At 34.5% G+C, this 19,905-nt stretch overlaps 2 protein-coding genes across 4 annotated transcripts; both read right to left on the bottom strand.

Annotated features, from left to right (window-relative positions):
* Positions 1-11: 11 nt before the first annotated feature.
* On the bottom strand, positions 12-12,403 carry LOC140048584 (leukocyte elastase inhibitor-like). Of its 3 annotated transcripts, none has more exons than XM_072093333.1 (2): positions 11,867-12,403; positions 12-1,746 (listed from the first exon to the last, which is right to left on the bottom strand). In XM_072093333.1, exon 2 carries the CDS (start codon positions 1,684-1,686, stop codon positions 445-447), a length of 1,242 nt encoding a protein of 413 aa, XP_071949434.1. In that variant the 5' UTR covers positions 1,687-1,746; positions 11,867-12,403; the 3' UTR covers positions 12-444. The 3 variants fall into 3 exon arrangements, with proteins under 3 accessions (XP_071949434.1, XP_071949435.1, XP_071949433.1); XM_072093334.1 differs by lacking the exon at positions 11,867-12,403 and adding an exon at positions 11,746-11,860; XM_072093332.1 differs by having other exon boundaries at positions 13-1,746; positions 11,947-12,403.
* Positions 12,404-12,464: 61 nt separating this feature from the next.
* On the bottom strand, positions 12,465-19,207 carry LOC140049344 (mitochondrial fission 1 protein-like). Its single transcript, XM_072094216.1, has 4 exons — positions 19,095-19,207; positions 17,191-17,400; positions 16,203-16,308; positions 12,465-14,827 (listed from the first exon to the last, which is right to left on the bottom strand). The coding sequence occupies exons 1-4, from the start codon at positions 19,137-19,139 to the stop codon at positions 14,739-14,741; spliced, it is 450 nt and encodes a 149-aa protein (XP_071950317.1). The 5' UTR covers positions 19,140-19,207; the 3' UTR covers positions 12,465-14,738.
* Positions 19,208-19,905: the final 698 nt, after the last annotated feature.

The raw sequence follows: 19,905 nt of genomic DNA, 5'->3' as shown, positions 1-19,905 counted from the left end.
CAAGCAATCATTTTTATACAGTACTGTATTTATATATTTTCCATAATGTAGTAGCATTGTCCATAAAAATAATCATGTTAGTAGCACAATATTTTATCCTATAAATCATCAAAATTTATAAATAATTTACAAATATTTATATTAATATTGTATTTATTTCATACATTAACTTGAATGCAAAATCAGTCAACTATTAACATACAATATTTTGTTCTAATATTATTATAAAAATTAAAGAATCTTAAAGAAGCAATCTGTATAAACTGGAATGTATGACTACAGTATTTTCTCTTCTAATAAAATAAGATATATACTATACAGGCAATTAAATAATTTAACTCTAATTGATTTTAGACTAAAAAATTAGTGTTAAGCAACTTTCTTTAAAAAAAAAGAAACAAAGTATTAATATTTATTTTAGATATATTTAAAGCATTCATAGATCTACAGCTCATCATGGTCGCTTGTATTTTGAGGTTTAGCCATTCTTCCCATAAACAGCGCCATCTCGGTACGCCGATCACGTATGATAAACAAGAATGGATGATCAGCCCTGAACTGGGTGTTGCGTTCAATAGAGCGTGTACTCAATCTTACAGATGTGGCCGCTGCTGCTTCGCTACCCTCCTCGTTAACGTCAACAAACGCTTTATGCAAAACTTCTGACACGTGTAACTGATCTGCTGTCGAGATACCAGACAAATCAGCCTTGACTTCGTCAAATAAATGACCCATCCCCATCTTAATCAGTACATCATTTAGTTGAAATTCCTCTGTAAGACTGAATTTTGGAAGATATAGTTCAACTTTGTCGTGGCGCAATGTAGACGTCCACGATTGCAGAAGAGAAGCCGATAATTTCCTTTCCAAAAGCGCTAAGCCATCGGTATCATCAGGCAACACAATGAGCATGCTTAGATCATTGCCTTTATATGGTAAATCGAGAACCAAGCATTTATTACCAGAATCATATGTGATATTAAAGTGCCGCTTTTGGAACATTAAATCACAGTTAACTTTCTCATTTGATGAAACGTGGAAAACCCCTTTGTGTGTATTTTCCATATCAAATTGATTTAACCAATTCCCCTTGAAATAAACAGCATTCACTAGAATTAACCTTGTTAATGGATCTATTTCCTTCAACAAATCTTTAATTTTCCCATTGGTTTCACCTTCAACCCATGAATTGATGGCGTTTACAGCCCCTGCCCCATCTTCGACGAAATTATGCGTTTCCAACTTGGACAGATAATGAGCTTTTGTTTGCTGGCGATATTCTTCAAGAATACTGAAGCCTTGATGGGTGAACAAACGGTTTGCAGACTTCAAGGTATAAGCTTCCTCACTTCCATACAGCAGGCCATTCAATTCATAAAAAGACTGGTGTAATTTGTTCTCATCGATGTCGTTATAATGCAAAACGTCTCGCATTTGATTGGCTGTTTCTCCGCGTGCACCCATGTACGTCATTGATAGCGCAGTTGTGATGCTTACTGGCGAGAAGAAGATATTTTTACCTTTGGCGGTAGGTAAAATCGTTTTATACAAATCCAACGAGAATTCGTTGCTGGAATTTGCTAAATCAGAGAGATTCTCAAAGCTTGAGGTGGATTGAGTCGCCATGGTAGTGGTAAACAAAACTGAAAGCAAATACAAAAAAACGCATTTGACTTGATGTACCATGATCCTGAAGGTGGATTACTTTTTAGGAGGATGAATTGTCCAATCCAATGAATGACGACCCTGTGAATATGGAAATAAATACTTGGGAATCAAAACAAAATGACGACCCTGTGAATATGGAAATAAAATACTTGGGAATCAAAACAAAAATCATCAACTATTCGCATCTACTATCAGTTTCATAAGCGGAACCAAGATTATGAAATAGGTGAGGGATTGGGGGGAGGGCCTGGGAATTTTAAGTGCCGAATTGAAATTAGTATCCTATCTTTTGAACTACAATTTGCACAATTCAGGGAAAGGTCTTTAATCAACCTATGGATGGGTGGGTATGAGGCTATTATACATATGGTAAAGACGGTACTCAAATTCGTAAAAAAATCATGAAATTATGATAAGATTAGCACACAATAATGAATAATTCTAAATTTATTTAGGCATTCCAAAATGACTGGCGGTTTCATTAATACAAGATTAGGATATACATTACAGTAAGCCTACTACTGGCTTGCTGAATATTAAATGCACAACTGGTTCTATCTACTGTATTGATGATGATAGGGGGAGGGCCTACATGCATAACATTAACATATGGTATTATTGTAATATAATGTTGGGTTGTTGAGGTACTAATGAAGGACTCTGACTCGCTTGACTGTCGTAACACATATATTATTTATTCAGTATAATACTTCAGTACAATATACAACTATAAGTATAGATAAGGAACGGACAATCAATGATGCTGTCGGTGAGGTGTGGTGTGTGTAGGTCTGCTTCTGGAGAAGTGGTTGTAAGGTGTGTCTGGGCCCTTCTGAAACCTGGGGGTATATTGGCTCAGTTCATTTGCATAATGTCATTACATCATCTGTGAGGGTAACGATTGGTCCTAAGTTGATCCAGGGGTGTTTAAGTGGGAGTGATTAACGGTGTCATAAGGTATTTCTGTGATGGATGACACTGTCAAATCTGTACTTAAATAGTGTCGATCACTCCTGGTTTTAACGATGGGAAAGTCACAAAATTAAGCTAAGTGTTTTCTTTAGGGATTCTATTATAAACTAAATGGTCATTAAAACATCTGGACAAACTCTCCTTCGGACTTTCTGGGTCAAGTTTGTGAACCTATTTAAATTCCGATACAAAGGTCAATTTCTTAAATATAAAAGTATATCTTTATATTACATCCCTCTGTTTCCCTTTTTTTTTTTCTAATCTATTTAACATATAAAAATGGTTATAATAGTGGCATGCAAAATTAAAGTTATATAAAAGAAAAAAACATTATTATACATATAAGCAAAAATTGAGTTAGCCAAAACCATTGACTCTGAAGTGTAACCTTATCACTTTCACTCTCTCTCTTCTCTCTCTTTAAAAAATGAAATTAAAATTGAATTTGGTATAAAAATTCCGGAATTTATATAAAATTTAAAACAAAAAATGTATATAAAAAAAACAAAAGTGTTCTTCAAGATCGACATAATTGTGGGTCCGTTGCTTTGGAGGCATGCTACACTCGGATTACCGAAATATAAACATCACAACGGTTGGGTTTCTCTAAAAAACATCGGTCAAGAAGTCGACTCCCGTTAATTATTTGAAATAGAAAAAAAAATTTATAAAGGATAAATTGAAATCAATCATATAATAATCGATAATAACGGAATGCACTCCACGGTATGTCCAACATGTAGGTAGTTGTGTAAGGGATCTCATTCAAATATACCATACCGCAATTCAAGCATTGGTATTTCTTGTTGAGGGATATTTGTTGGCAATTTTTGTGAAAAAATGTTCCGCAGCATTTGTTGATTGTACAGTCAGTATGAAAGTTTTTAATTTCGGGGTTACATTGACAAATTTGGCAGGGGGTATCTTGGTATTTATTTTCCAGGTACTGCATGTTACGAATGTGCGAATATAGTTTTTTCTTATATTTAGTTACAACATATCCAAATGGTGAGTGTTCGCTAGGTTTTAATTCGTCTTGGGGTATGATGCCTGTTTGTTGTCGGACTCTTGAAAAAAATGCTGTGCATTGTGGGGCTTTGATGTCTTTTGTAATTGCTAAGAGCAGGAGGGTCATAGAATAAATATGTTGTCTGTGAAATTCATGTGTGTTTGGTATACAAGTGGCGATGCCGTCTAGATTAATGGAAAGGTCGATTGTGGAAAAGTCAAGTAGGGCTGGTTCACTCTTATGCTTCCAAATGTAATCTATAATGGGGGAGGACATTTTGTCGAAACAACATAAATAACTGCCAATGTGTAAAAGGGTATTTAATTTGAGGTTTGTCAGTTGGTCTGCTGGACGGATGTCGCAAAGGAATAATAAAACTCTTTTCAAGGAATCTAAAGTAAATGGCATCATTTTGGTAATATGGAGGGTTACGTTTTGTTCGCTTTGGTAAAGGATTATCTTCTTTATAAGGGCACATTCTGTGGACAGGGGCGTCATTTGAATTTTGTGTTTTAAGCATAACTGTGTAACGTCAAGCTTTTCGGATTCCATTTTAGGGGGAAATTTGGAATTGACTAAAATTACGATAAATAAAATTAAAATGTATTTAAAATAAACAATATTAAACTAAATAAACAATATAAAACTCAAACAATAAAATTTTAAGTTCAACTATTATAACAATCTCACAAAAGTAAATTAACTTATAATTCGACAGTAAATACTGTATATTTGATACGCTCGTGTGACTTATTTATAGTCTGCCCATCCGGTTGTTTATATATATAGCTCGTAATTGGCTCTACTCCTCCCTCGAGCGTTAATCAAACGTCAATTGGTCAAATTTAAAGAACTTAAAGAATATGTACAATGAATATATATCAAATAGCGCGACAACTTATCGCGTTCTAATGGCCTTCAAATATAAATCAATCAAATCGAAACATAAAATTCAAGAAACTGTGGCTGATTAGCCTAAAATCAAATATCAAACTTAATCACTTAAAACTTTAAAAGAAACAAATGTGTGTGTCCCGTTGACACAAACTTATCCACAATATATCATTATCGTCACAACTTTATCGATTTAAGCATTTATATTTACAGGTAATTACGATTTCAATCAATCGACAAATTCGACTTTTGTACTCAATGTCAACAAAATTACAATTAAAAGTACTAAGAAAATCTCCTGTTATTGTATATCAATTAATTAATGCTTGAGATTAACGACTCAAAGGTTCAACAAAATATTTGTTACAAAATGATTGTCGTTCTTTTCAATATCTCAATATATCGATCATTCAAAAATTCAAAATTAATCTTCATCAAAAAAAAACTCGTTACAAAATCAATACTTAAACATAAATTCAATTCTCTTTTAACTGAAATCACATCATTACTAAACAAATCTCATCAAATACGTAGACTATGCTATCATTTAGCAAATGTCGTAATTTAAAAATAATCTTGCAAAAAAAATTTAAATCAGTAATTTGTTGCATTATACAAACGTTTTATGAATCGTTTTGGCGATCCACTTATCGGTATCTGTTTATCATTAATGATCTCTTTAATTAATTTATCTGTATCGTTATATCTGTCAATATTCCACCAAAATTTGCGATCATTAGATTCGTGTTTTGTTTTATCAGTGTTGCGTTTGACTGAAGTCGGTTTAGAATACGAAACTAAAACTTGGAAATGTCCTGCTTTAAATCTACCTCGGTTTAATGTCATATTTGAATCATTAGGTGCTGTCATAATTAGATTAGTTTGTTCCTTTATTTGCTCTTCTTTCATTTGGAATGGAGCTGCTAATCCCATGTTATTCTCTACACAGTCAATGTAAGGTTGCAAGTTAAGGGGTTCTATCTTAGTTGGATGTGTAAGGGTATCTGATTGCAATTGGGTGGGTGTCCTATCATGTTCGTCTACAAATTCAACATTGGTTTCGTCATTTACTACATTAATGGTGTTTTGGATTTTATCGTTATTATCATCAGTTGGTTCATTCAACAATTGTTTAAGTTTTTGTAGATGTGTAAAATTTTTGCGTTCTTTGGGTGTTCTCATAAAACAAGGTTTCAGTCTGTTATAATTGAATACGTCGCGAAGTATTTCTCCTTTAATCGTCGCTAGGATGTAGTGTGTTCTGTCTAGTACTTCATGAATTACTAATGGTCCGACCCATTCTGCGGCGATTTTCTTTGAATTTGCTGTTAGTGATGATGATGTTGGCTTGTATAAATATACGAGTTGTCCTACTGAGTAAATTGGACTTTTTTCTAAGCGTTGGGAAATCTTTGAGTTTTGGACGTTTTGTTGTGTTCGCTGTAATTGTAGCATTGTCTGTGAAATGTTTTGAAATTTCTTCTTGAGGTGTTCAAAGTATTCTTCATAGGAATGAGACAATCCTGAAATAGGGTTAAATGCTAATGAGGTCAAACTTGGAGGTTGGCGGCCAAAAACTAATTCGTAAGGGGAGTGGTTTCCTAGATGTGGGGATGAAAACGAGTTATAAGCATAACATGTTGTTGATACAAATCTAACCCAATCTGTTCCGAATTGGTTAAGGTTGACCTTTAACAGGTCCGATACGGTGCGGATATGACGTTCAACTTGTAAACTACCGTGATTGTGGACGCTGATGATTTTCCTATCAATATTAAGGGTGTTACATAATAGTGTTAATAATTTTCCTGTAAGGGAGGTTGCTGCATCTGAAATAAGACGAGATGGGGGTCCGAAAATACTGATGACCTTTTGAATTAGTGCTTCACAAATTGTTTCGGCATCAATGGATTTCAAAGGTACACAAATCAAAAATCTAGTTATCTCATCACATACTACCATAATATGTTTAAAACCTGAAGGTGAAGTTGGCATACTCTTAAAATCTAGACTGAGTGTATGAAAGGGACGGTAAGTTGTTGGTACTCGATCGTGTAAAGGACGTAATTTATCGGTTTTGGGACGAAATTGTTGACATCTAAGACACGCTTGGGTATAATTGTTGACTTTCTCGAACATAAGAGGCATGTAAAATAATTTCCTAATAGTAAGGTAAGTACGCATCGTACCTTGGTGGCTACTTAACAAATTGTCGTGATACTGAGAAATAACAGTCTCTGCTAAGTTTTCAGGAACAGCTAATTGCAATACAAATTCTCCACCTTTATCTTGGAAAAATAAACGGGTGATCGATGTGCGTTTGTTTGTTGTCTCGTGATTATTTGTGGTGTAGCGGTAGGTTGAGGTGTAGGTCGCGTGTTTGTTGTCACTGGGTTTTGATTAATGACGGGCGTTTGTTTGGGTTTGGGTTTATGTAGGTCAGGTATATTTATTCCCATTTTCTTGGCGTATGACCTTGTTACTGGTCTGCTAGTAGATGTGTTTGTAATCGGGTTAAAGGATTCAGTCTCTGTAATATTAAATGCAATGGGTACAACTTGATCAATTTCGGAATCGTCATCACGAGGGGCTCGGGAGAGAAAATCTGCTAAAACTAATTCAGTTCCTTTCTTATAACCAATTTGGAAAATGTATCCGGACAATCGTAATATTAGTTTCTGTAAACGGGGTGTACATGGCTGATCTTTTGAATTCCAAATTTGTACAATTGCTGAGTGGTCTACGAATGCATCAAATTCGCAACCCTTTAGTAAGTGTCGAAATGCTGAAACGTTAATGTAAAGTCCAAATAACTCTAGTTCTGTGACGCTATATCGTTGACAGGCTTGTGGTAAGATTTTGGAATAATAACCTATTATGTGTTCTTTACCGTTTACTGTTTGTGTTAAATATGAACCTGTTGCGGTTCTTGAAGTGTCGCTATATAGCGTAAATCTACCTTCTTTTCTAGGCATTTGAAGAGTTGGTGGTTTAACCATTAATTGTTTAATTTCGTCAAATGCTTTCTGGTGTTCAGTAGACCAACAAAATTTTCGGCGTTTGCTTGCGAGTGTGTGTAACGGACGTAAAATTGATTGTATTTGAGGGAAAAAATGGGATACATAATTTACTGCACCAATAAATCGTTTAGTTTCTTTATGGGTTCGTGGGACTGGCAAATTTCGGATAGCTGCACACCTGTCGCCTAATGGTGTGATACATGCGTGTCCTGAAGAATTAATCAGGATGGTGTGTCCCATATATTGCACTTTATTCTTGAATAACTTACATTTCTTTGGACAAATTCTAAAACCATTTAATTGTAGGGTTTGTAAAACGGAAACGAGGTGCTGCTTATGAGAAAATTTGTCTTGGCTAAATAAAATAATATCATCATGATGGGCGATACAGAATTCTCTAGAATTTGGGATTTCATTTAAAATTTCGTCAATCTTTGCTTGAAATATACCTGGTGAAACGTTTAATCCTTGTGCTAATCTCTTATAATAATAATGTTTTCCACCATGATATGAAGCTATACCTGTATATTGTTGGGCATGTTCGGCTAATGGTACACAGTGGAACGCTGATTTCAAATCAATTACGCTAAGAATCTGTGCATTAGCGTTACCTATTGTTTTCAGAGTTTCGGCTAATAATGGGAATGGGTGATTAATACGTTTTATCCTGGAATTTAGATAGCGAAAGTCTGTGACAACTCTTTTATCTTTTGAATTTTTCTTTGAAACAAGAAGGACAGGGGAAGTATACGATTGGTGTCCTACTGCTAAGATTCCTAGTTTGACTAATTTGTTCAATTCGGCCTCAATAACATGTTTGTCTTTGTCTGTCGCGAAGTATGGGCGAATAAAAAATGGTTCATCGTTAGAGAGGTGTATGTCAGCTTTGAAGTTTGGGCAGCTAGATAGTTCACCGTATAGTGAAAATGCGTTTCGGTTTTGTTGTAAGGTTTTATACAAATCTTCTTTTTCTCTATGTGTTAAAACGCTGTCTGTTAAATCAACTTGGTTTCTAATTATTTCTTCCTCGGTTAAAGATAGCAATGGGTCTGTACGTTCTAAATGTGGGTACTTGTTTGCGTTGTCATTGGTCAACTTTATTCTATCTATTGGTAGGTCGTTAGTAACTGTTACAAGGTTGGTTAAGTGAAGGCTCGCGATAGGTTGATGTGTATTTAGAGATACGTTTCTGTTTGTGTTGTTAGTGATATCAATGTTGGTTTCTCCTCTGTGTAATTTTACTAACATATCTGATGGACAAAGTTTTGAAATATGGGTGGTTGCATGTAGAACAACATCGGAATTGCGTACAAAGGCGGGAACCCTTCCTTTTAATTTAACTGTTTTAGTATCACCGGGTTTAAGAAAAATCTTGTGTACTGGACGAAAGCTAAAAATCTTTGGTCTAATGCGAAATGTGTTTTCCTTAAAATTTAAAGTACCGTCGAGTTCAGACAATGTTTCGGTTCCAAGTATCAGGTCAATACCTGTCAAATTTTTAACGATTAATGCTGAAATTTTAAATTTGTGTCCTTGGATAATTAATTCGAATTGCACTAAGTGGTTGGCATATAAGAAGTCACCGTTACCTAATCGAAATTTGGTTGTGTTCACTTTAACTGGCTTTAAACGCGATAAATAAAGTGAGGAATTAACGTACGATTGTGAGATTATAGTTCTAGTTGAACCACTGTCAAATAAAGTTAAAACATTTCTACCATCTGGTAAATTTCCTTTAACGTAATTTCTGTCGTTAAGTAACAAATCAATATTATCTGAATTTCCTAAGTATTTTGCCTTAAAATTGTCGTATTTAGTATGGGGGGCCAGATTATAGGCGGCATCTAGTCCCCTTTTTAAAAATCCTGCTGGTGGCTAGGGTAGTAATTGTTTGACTGTTGGTATGGGTATGGCGGGGGATAGTTTCCGTAAGAGCGGTTTTGTTGTCGGCAGTGCCTTGCTATGTGGCCTGGTTTCCCGCAGTAATAACAGGTTGGGGGAGGTTGTCTATATCTTGGGGTCGGTGGGGTCTGGAATCGGGGTTTGTATGGGCTTGGGCTTCGGTTTCGTCTTGGGATATAATTTCGGGTGGGGGAACGTGAGCGTCGAGTATCATCATTAAGGGATCGTTTTGTTGTGGCCATGTCTAACTTGAGAGAATTTATCTCATGTTGGAGCGATTCGAGACTATTAGGCCTATCTGTTTCCTTATTGATATTGAATGAAACTTCCCGTGTGGCATCATCTACGGAAAGGTCAAGGTAATTTTGTGTGCTATTTACAATATTTTCAATAGTGGCATCGATTGGGGTGGACATGGCTACAGCTGCTCTACATTTTGGTGGAAGGGTCGAAATAAATTTATTCTTTATCTGCTGGTCAGCGTATCCAATTCTGTCTGCGGCTTGTTTGATTTTGGTTAAGTGCTTTTCGGCGTTGTCGCCAGTGGTGTATGTAATTGAATCGTATTCTCTTATGTGCGCATAGATTGATTTGTTTTTACTAAACCTGTTGATGAATTGGGTTTTTAAGGATTCTAGTGAATCGAACTGCTTTCCCTCAATCCAGAGTCTAGCTTGGCCCTGAAGGCTACGTTTAAAAATACTTATTACATTAATTAATTGGGCATTGTTTACAGGGTTTTCTAACGTGTGGGCCTCAAGGTAGTCGGTAAACGATAAGTAATGTGCACTACATTGGTCGTGATCGGTTATGGAACCGTCATATCTTTTGGGAAGGAAATCGGTTTGTCTTAGGTGGGGCACGGGGTGAGGATTGGCGGGCTCATTTAAAATTACTTCGTTATCAACAACGTCGACCATACTTTATAATATTAATTAATCAAAATATCAAAACAATTTAGTGTATATATATGTAAACTCTCACTTTTTCAATCAAGGTTACAAATCAAAATCAAAATGGTTTTGACTTACCCCAAATGCTTCGGATCCAATTAAAAATGAATTAAAGGAATGCAAAAAGTGTTCAAAAATGTCTAAATGTTCAAACAACGAATTAAAGAAATGTTAAAGGTGCTCATCAATGTTCAAATTTTCAAACAACGAATTAAAAAAAATGCGATAGGTGTTCATCAATGTTCAAAAAAGGTAAATGTTAAAAAAAACGATCGAAAAAAAAACGGCGTGAAGTTGAAAGTCTCTAAACGAAACAGTTCTTGTCCGCTTGCTTCTGTTTTGATTCTTCTTGGGTCTTCCTCGATTATCTTCTTTGTCTTTATCCAATGGTTATAATTTCATAAAATTTCTGCTTGTCTCGATTTCATTCAAATATAATTTCAGCTTGTCTTTTGTGTCTTCCTCGATTATCTTTTTTGTCTTCATCCAATGGTAATAATTTGATCAAATTTCTGCTTGTCTCGATCTCATTCAAATATAATTTCAGCTTGTCTTTTGAGTCAAAGTAAATTTCTCTCCTTTCAAACAAATATGGTTATTTTTGTCTTCGTCTTCGTGTCTTGTTAAGTGTTTATTTCTTGTTTTCTCACTCCGTTCCTTATGAAATTCGGGTCTTCCACTATGTAATATAATGTTGGGTTGTTGAGGTACTAATGAAGGACTCTGACTCGCTTGACTGTCGTAACACATATATTATTTATTCAGTATAATACTTCAGTACAATATACAACTATAAGTATAGATAAGGAACGGACAATCAATGATGCTGTCGGTGAGGTGTGGTGTGTGTAGGTCTGCTTCTGGAGAAGTGGTTGTAAGGTGTGTCTGGGCCCTTCTGAAACCTGGGGGTATATTGGCTCAGTTCATTTGCATAATGTCATTACATCATCTGTGAGGGTAACGATTGGTCCTAAGTTGATCCAGGGGTGTTTAAGTGGGAGTGATTAACGGTGTCATAAGGTATTTCTGTGATGGATGACACTGTCAAATCTGTACTTAAATAGTGTCGATCACTCCTGGTTTTAACGATGGGAAAGTCACAAAATTAAGCTAAGTGTTTTCTTTAGGGATTCTATTATAAACTAAATGGTCATTAAAACATCTGGACAAACTCTCCTTCGGACTTTCTGGGTCAAGTTTGTGAACCTATTTAAATTCCGATACAAAGGTCAATTTCTTAAATATAAAAGTATATCTTTATATTACATTATATATGCAAATATACAGGTGCACACAGCACACACAGACATGTGTAATGTATTCTGACCTCTGCTGGCTGAGCCTGAGTCAGTAGTAGGCCTACTACTAGTAGTACTACAAAGACCTACGCTATACGACTATTTGAAAGCTAATGCAAGAATAAATGATATTTATCTTCCATACTTCACCTCGATAATCACGATACAGCTGGTTCCGTCACACACGGAGGGCAAGGGGACGGGAGGGGAAGAACAATTGGTGTACGTACCTGTATAAACAAAATATTAACTAAGAACACGTTGGCTTATTTTCTTTTCTTCCTTGTTGTAGTAGAGTGTACTTGTGAAACTTAACTATAGAGGGCAGTATTAACAAAATGCAAAATGTCAGTATAGCAACAATATCTTTTAATCAATAAATAACAGATTAATTAGTGTATTTAGATTTATTTTTATGTATTTTATATGGACACCGTTGATTTATTTATTTATTTGGAACTACACCTTTAGATCGGTGGCACACTTAGCACAAAGGTGCATCCTTCACAATATAAAATATAACAGAATTAACAGAAAAGTAAAAAAAGGCAAAAGCAACTATCAACCCCTATCCTACCCCCCCCCCCCCCCCAATTTACATCGATACATACAGTAGATCATTACTTTACACAATGAATACAAAACAAGATATAGTAAAAGTGTATAAAATAAAATAAAATCAACTGATAAACACAGCTTATTACGAAAAACCCCCAACTCCTCCCCCCCCCCCCCCCCCCCACCCCCACTTTTTTTCAATTTACTTAATGTAGCAATGTATTGCCATGCTTGTTTTAGGTATCTTTTACAAAAACTATCCAAAATATTTTCACACTCTTCATCAATTAAATTATCTGAGTATCCCAAAATATATTTAAGTTTGTCATTTTCAGGAGATTGAAGTATAAAAAGTATCAAACATATCTTTGCTGCCATTTCTATACATATCCACATATAAATTAAATAATTCCTGATTACGTATATTATTTAAAGCTGGACAATTAAGGATGAAATGATGGATGTCTTCGTCCAAATTTGTACCGCACAATTTACATTTTTTATTATTATCAATATTCCAATTTGCAGTTCTATCATTCAAAGGTAGAGTATTTGAACGAGCTTTAAATTTTAATGCAGCACCTTCAAAATTAGTTTTATCAATTAAGTAATTTTCAAGTCCAGGTTTTGATTTTAATGTTTCATAGATGTGGAGACTTGATTTATTTTGTAATTCAATTCTCCATTCATCTATCATTATATAGTTAAGTTTTCTTAAGATTTCAGAAATTGGAAAGTAGACTTCTTTATAATTTGAGAGAGTGGTGAAAATATTTTTGGATTCACAATTACACTTCAAGAGAATATCGTTTATACAAGATAGAAACTTATACCTTAAGTCTTTAAATTCACAATTAAGTTGTAGCATTCCAATAAACATAATTTTTGGCCATCGATAGTTTTCCATCTTTATAATTCTATGGAAGTATTTAATACGAAGAGCGTTATGAATCTCGTTAATTGGAGACCAACCAAGCTCTCCATATAAGGCGGCACAAGGTGTATTTCGAGGTGCTTTTAAGATATAACGTGCCATTTGGAGCTGGAGACGCTCTAGTTTATCTATATCTATTCTACTTAAAGAGCACCATACTGAACAACCATAGTTGATAGATGGGAGAACTATCGATCTCCACAGAGTATCCCCATAATATACTCTGTTAAAGTTATCAAAGCTACTGATAATTGATTTAACGTACGCTATTAATCTTTGACCTTTTTTTAAAACATTCTCAATTTGTATATGGTCATTTAATTTACGAGAAATATGTAAATTGATTACTGTATTATTACCTAATATGAATCAACTTATTTCACACCCATCAAACTCTGATGACAATATATTTTGTTATAGCGCCACCTATATTATTGTTCTTAAGCTTTGCATCTACACTATATTCAAACAAGTTTGGCAAAAAAGTATGATGTGCCTATGTCTAAATATAATATTGATATGACATCATTATTTCCATATATGGGCACATCATATTTTTTTGTCAAACTTTAGGGGAACACTGTATTTATCTATCAAACTGAATGTATTTGTTTTAAAGCAAGACATAATAAAAAAAAACAAATGTTGTTTATCATATTCAATTGTATTCAATATGATGACCTTGACATTAAAGCATGTTTAAATAAAATTACATTTCCACAACTTATACAATAAATCAAATATAACTTTTTATTTCTGAATATTAAATGTTTCTCTAATTAGTAATACATGATTATTTATATACAATCACTTAAACAAAAGATAGTAAGCAAATTGGTGGAAATAATAATTCCACAAATATGATATAATATATAAAATGGACTTTGTTCCTTATACGGTTTGTTTACTCTATCGCATTTAGCCATACCTCATGAAAAAACTAAATGCCATAAATGGCTTGATCACTCTAGTTTCTAGTAATCACTATACCACATTCCTCTTACAAGGAAATTAGTGAAAACTATATGAGTGACAAATACATGACAATGATAAAAGGAACATATATATCTCATGAATATTCATAGGACAAAATGACACTTATACAAAAATAACTCCCAAGTTTTTATTAAGCCCTGTCTACACTATCAAACTTTATGTGACAGAAAAATGTGATGTGTGCCCATATAATGGACATAATGATGTCATATCACTACCATATGTGGGCATATCACCACCATATTTGGGCACATCACACTTTTAGTGTAGAAAAAGCTTTAGAAACAACAACCAAGTTATTGTTAACATATATGGATCTACAACAAAATAATTTTTGAAGATTTTATTTACAAAAAATGTTGCCGCTGTATTTATACTAACATTTACCTTGGTCCATTACAGTAAGCAATCCAAGTTGTTTCCATAAAATGATCAAGACAATATAAAAGCAGACAACAAGACCCTAATTAGCGACCAACACCCTGAAGTTATCTTAAAGACTTGTCCCCTTCCTTTTCGTTTTAACCGCAAATATTATTTCTTTGATAGTGCAATGCCAGCTCCTATGAGGCCACTAATAGCTAAAGCTGCACCTCCTACAATAGCCATCCCTACAAGTCCTTCTGCAATATTAAACATTAATACAAATCATTGTATGAATAATTTGAAGAAGAATCTACTGCAGTTACTGCAGTAATAACATTTTGCTTACACTTTTAATCTCTTTAATATGTAATAATTATTTAGCAGGGTTGTTTTTTTTTCATCATACATACTGCTTATTCAGTGTCAATCTCTTCGAAGGTTTTCTGGAAAGTCTTGTATTCAAAATGTGTTTTTAATGGTAAAAATGAATTTGGGCCCATATGGACCTAGATAAAATTCTGGGGAGAGTTTCCAGTTTTAAGAGAGACCGGCATTGGGAGCATCGACTGTTCTGAAGTAACTGCACAGTAGAATAATAATAATTTTAAAATGATCTCTAAAGCTCTGTCTACACTTTCTTAATAGTTTGACAAAATAAGTGTGATGTGCCCAAATATAGTAGTGATATGCCCAAATATGGTAGTGATATGACATCATCATGTCCATATATGGGCACATCACATTTTTTTTATCACATAAATTTTTATAATGTAAACAGAGCTTAAGGCACTTTGGAGCATTGACTGTACTGCAGTAACTGCGCAGTTAACGTGATCTCTTTAACAGTTTTATTTCCCAATGCTAATGTGTTTTCAACAGCCTTGTATGTTGGTTTTCTTATGTTAAAGGACTCTTCCTGCTCTTTACATCCCACTGAGCTAACAATAGTGGTAACTGAACCACAACACTGTGTATATGGCACCAGCCAATGATTTCAATAACCACCCATATTTTGTTGGAAAACAAAAGGCTGAAACAGTTTTGTGGCTTTTTCTAAGAGTTCATAATGAGAAGTGGTACTCTTTGTTTTTATACCACCATGTTGAGTCATTGTAAATGAAGGTACTCTAGTGCACTATTAACAATTGGTGTTTTTCCATTATTACTTCTCCATCCACCTGTCTGGTAGACGGTGGTTAACCATTAATTTTCAATCAAGTTTGTCACTAACATTTTTTAAAGATAATAATTCAAAAACGAGACAGATTATTTCAAGCTAAGACTGAGTAAACTGTATGAACTGTAATTGGTTGGTTTTCTGTAATTTGATATCTTTTATGACAATCATTGTCTTTTATAAAATAATTACCACATAATAATACATAATTAAGTCTGCCTCCTTTAAAAAACAGTAAAAGTGCTGAACTAAAGATAATGTCCTCCAAACCCTCTCACCCTAACTCTCCCCCGACCCTCCTCCTTCATGATTACTAATAGAGTCAACTCCCCCAATACTAAACGCCTTTTTGCTGGCCAGAAAGTCTGGTATTCGGCATGTGTTTTTAATGGTAAACAAGAATTTTTGCCCTCCAAAAGTCTGTTATTAGGGGAGTCAACTGTATCTAATTTTACCTTGATTCATCTTTTTCTTTATAAGAGATTCTAAGTCTATTGCTTGTCTATTTGACGGTTCCATTTCTTTAACTTTCCTAACATATTTCAATGCTTGTGTGTATTCCTGGAAAAAAAGGTTATATAATTAAATACAATAAAAAATGTCAATTTAGGATATTTTTTCTCATTGATTATGATTGTATATTTCATTGAATTCCTTGAAAAAGTTATAATTAAATACAGTAAAATATGTTAACAATTTACAATATTTGTATCTATTATGTATATGTGTGTAATAGCGATTTTACACACAATTTAAATGTTATAATGTGTCGCACATGAACACATGCATGGCGTGTAACTGTCATTGTGCAAAACCGGACATGGGTAGGTGAAAATATTTGTCCTTATTGTGTGTATTCTATTTGAAAATAATAACAATTTTTAAAAATTTAAGTGAAATTTATATATTGCAGGGCTATTGTATAAAAATGACACATCACAGAAATTCCTAGTTGTATTCTATGAATCCACCTGAATCTCTGCACCACATGTCCACATATGAAAATAAAGTAAGTATTGTAATGTAATACATTGTCATTAGTATGTGCAGGGGGGTTTACAACTCCCTGGTATGTGGTACCTGTATTGTGTTGGGTTTAGTTATAATGCGTATGGCCTATGATACCGTGTGACACGGCATTACATAATTTGGTCATCTAGTGCATATCAACCTCTGTTTATTTCGGCCCCATACTTTACCTACCAAAAAAAACACACATCCCTCAAGGCCTGGGAAAGGACGATAGTTAGTAAACCGACCTACTGTAACCCTTGTACTCAATAAAGACATTGGTGAGTAAAAATAAAGTTTAAGCATTGATAAACAGCGGCCGAAATGACCCATAATTTGCCTATAATATGATAATATATATCTATAATATAGATAGAGCACCAATAATAATAATTTAGCACATATTTAAAAAAATTAAAGTGCATTGCTGACCTTTAACCTGTAGTTTCCTATTGCAAGGTAGTAGTAACAATCACGCTTTAACTGGGGATGCCCAGCATGGCTCAGCTCTTCCAATAAGGCAACGCCTTTTTTCATGTCATTTGCATATTTGCTACGAACTAAGCACCACGCATATTGAAATTGTGATGTAGTTGTGACGACTCCCTTTGATAACTCAGCATTATACACAGCCTCACATTTCTGTAGTATTAATTAATAATATTAATAATATACATGCGACATAGGCCTAGCACATTTAACAAGACTACTCCAATCAGAGCAATTATTGGCCTAAAGTTAGACTTGCCCCAAGTCTGTATTATCTTTTTTTTTTATTTTTTTTTTTTTATTTCGACCGCGATTTTTGTCTGAAAATACAGACTTGTGAAACACGTATAGAAATCGATTTGCAGACCGCAAACATCGGATAAGAATGACGTAGTTTATCATACCGTATTTGGCTATATGGGGCGGGCGGTATGTAAATATGGATTTCGAATCAGCCAATGATCATTTTGTTTCAAAATGAAAAAGATCGAGTAGGTACGACAGTGCTGAATGTACGATCGAGACTGTTGAAATATAAAATCGTAATGCCAAGTTGTTTTGTTTATTAATTGTTTAGTCCTTGGCCTAGGCCTCTTTCGTAGGTCCTACTCAATTCGCACGTATGACCTGCCAAATAAAACACCAATAAAGTAGGCCTACATACTACCACCGGCGGCACACAACAACAGGGCTACACCACCACACAGAACAGGACAGGGTCTGGGTGGGAATAAAATCAAAATTATCTCCGCGTAATAAATGATCCATTCAATGTTTGATTTGCGGAGAAGCTAGCCTATCATATCAAAACGAGTTTTCATGTTCTTGGGAAAAATCCCATCAAATGTTTACCAGACTACTAGGCATATAAAATAATGTCTAGCCTTCAGAAACTTTCATAAATGTACCCAAGGGCCAAGTACACATTGTCTAAACGTAACATAGCGTATGCGCATCATCTTAGTTGTTGGAGTCTTTGAAATTCTGAAATATGAATATTAAAACGGTGTACGAGTGAGTAGCCAATCGCATGCAGCTGAAACTAGTCAACCGGATAATCGTATGCACCAAGAATTCTTGGTGTCAAACCACGTGACTTGTGCGTGTTTCCCCAGACGGAGTATCCAAAATCAAGTAGTATACGTATGAAACGCCATATGTGCCAAAATATTTATCTTTTTACTAATATTAAGACAAAACTCCGTCTGGAACCCAGACTAGCCTAAAGTGTGCATAGCCATATTTTTCTTCTTCTCACTCTTGAGGACGATCAAAGCATATTGATCAAAACGTCGAGAAACTCAACAGTTCTTTTCATTCAGAACTAAATATCAACATTTGATTTCGCCATGCAAACCTTCAAACAATACATGAGCCTAATAATATTATTAAGCCTACTAACTAGGCCTATAAAGGGCCTAACTAAGGCTATATTTATTTTAAACTTTTAAAAAACAAAATTTTAATACAGTATCATGATAAGTTTATAAGGCCTGGCCTGGTGGCTGGTAGATGTATAACTAGCCTAGGCCCCTAGTATAGGCCTACCTTGCTAGGCCCCTTTAGGTCCTATATTATTAGGCGCTTCTAAACTAGATAGTAGTTAGTCTAGGCACGCCTAGGCCTGCATTCCCGGACCCTGGCCCCCTAATCTAGCCCTTTTAGTAGGGTAGCTAGGCTAATTGATTTGATTTTGGAAAGTAGTGAAAGAGCCTAGCCTGGAAAATGTCTCCATAGTCGGATGTTTATCTTCAAACAAAAGTTATAACGGATCTATTACATTTTTTATTACAAAAACAAACTAAAATTCACTTAAATTACATAATAATAGTGCAATATTGACGTACTTTTATGTCACAGATTGTCGCTTCGTCATTTACGATTGCCTCCATCTTCAATTTTGTTTTTTTTTATAGACAATAACAATTAACGAAATAGGCGGCCTAGCGCCTAAACTGAATTTACTGATTTGACTTTAAACTTGAAGCTTTATTTCATAGTGGTATTTTAGAAAATACTTATGAATAAAAATAATTTAAATTTTTCGGAATGGAATCAAATATTTTTGGTGAAAGAAAGCTTTGTTTGTACTTTTTATGCTGTTGGTTTTAAACACACAAACCGCACAGATTCATATTTTAGTTTCTACTTCAATGTGTTGACAAACTACACGCGATGCGATTTGCATAAAAAGTTTAACACAGTAAAAAAATAAGTAGGCCTAGGCCTAGCCCTAGGCTTATTTGTTTTGAAAACAGATTATGTAGTTTTTCTGATGGCTTCAAAGATCTTGTTGTGGTGTGAAAGGTATTATTTCTTATTTAAGATATTATTTTACAGTACGAGAATTCAATTGTAAGATTCTTCTCGCATTCTTCATCAGATGATGATTCAGTCTTTTTTCATTCTCGTAAACTTGGTTCACACGTACGTACGAATGAATGATGCATGAGGTGATCCTGTTGGCTGGTTATTTAAAATTAAACAGTCAATAATGTGGAAATCTATCTTTAGTAAGTTTGTCTGATTGTGCAATGGTTAAAACACCCACCGCACATACCAAGAGACAAATATAGTTCCATTGTCTTGATACTGGTGTTACCTAACTGTTGGTTGTATTGTTGTTGACAACAGTCTCCTTGTTGGGTGGGGAGGCAC

The sequence above is a fragment of the Antedon mediterranea genome, chromosome 5 (genome assembly GCF_964355755.1).
Source record: "Antedon mediterranea chromosome 5, ecAntMedi1.1, whole genome shotgun sequence".
Lineage (NCBI taxonomy): Eukaryota > Metazoa > Echinodermata > Crinoidea > Comatulida > Antedonidae > Antedon > Antedon mediterranea.
Note: the sequence above shows the minus strand (reverse complement) of the source record. Positions and strands in the feature narration are given on the sequence as shown.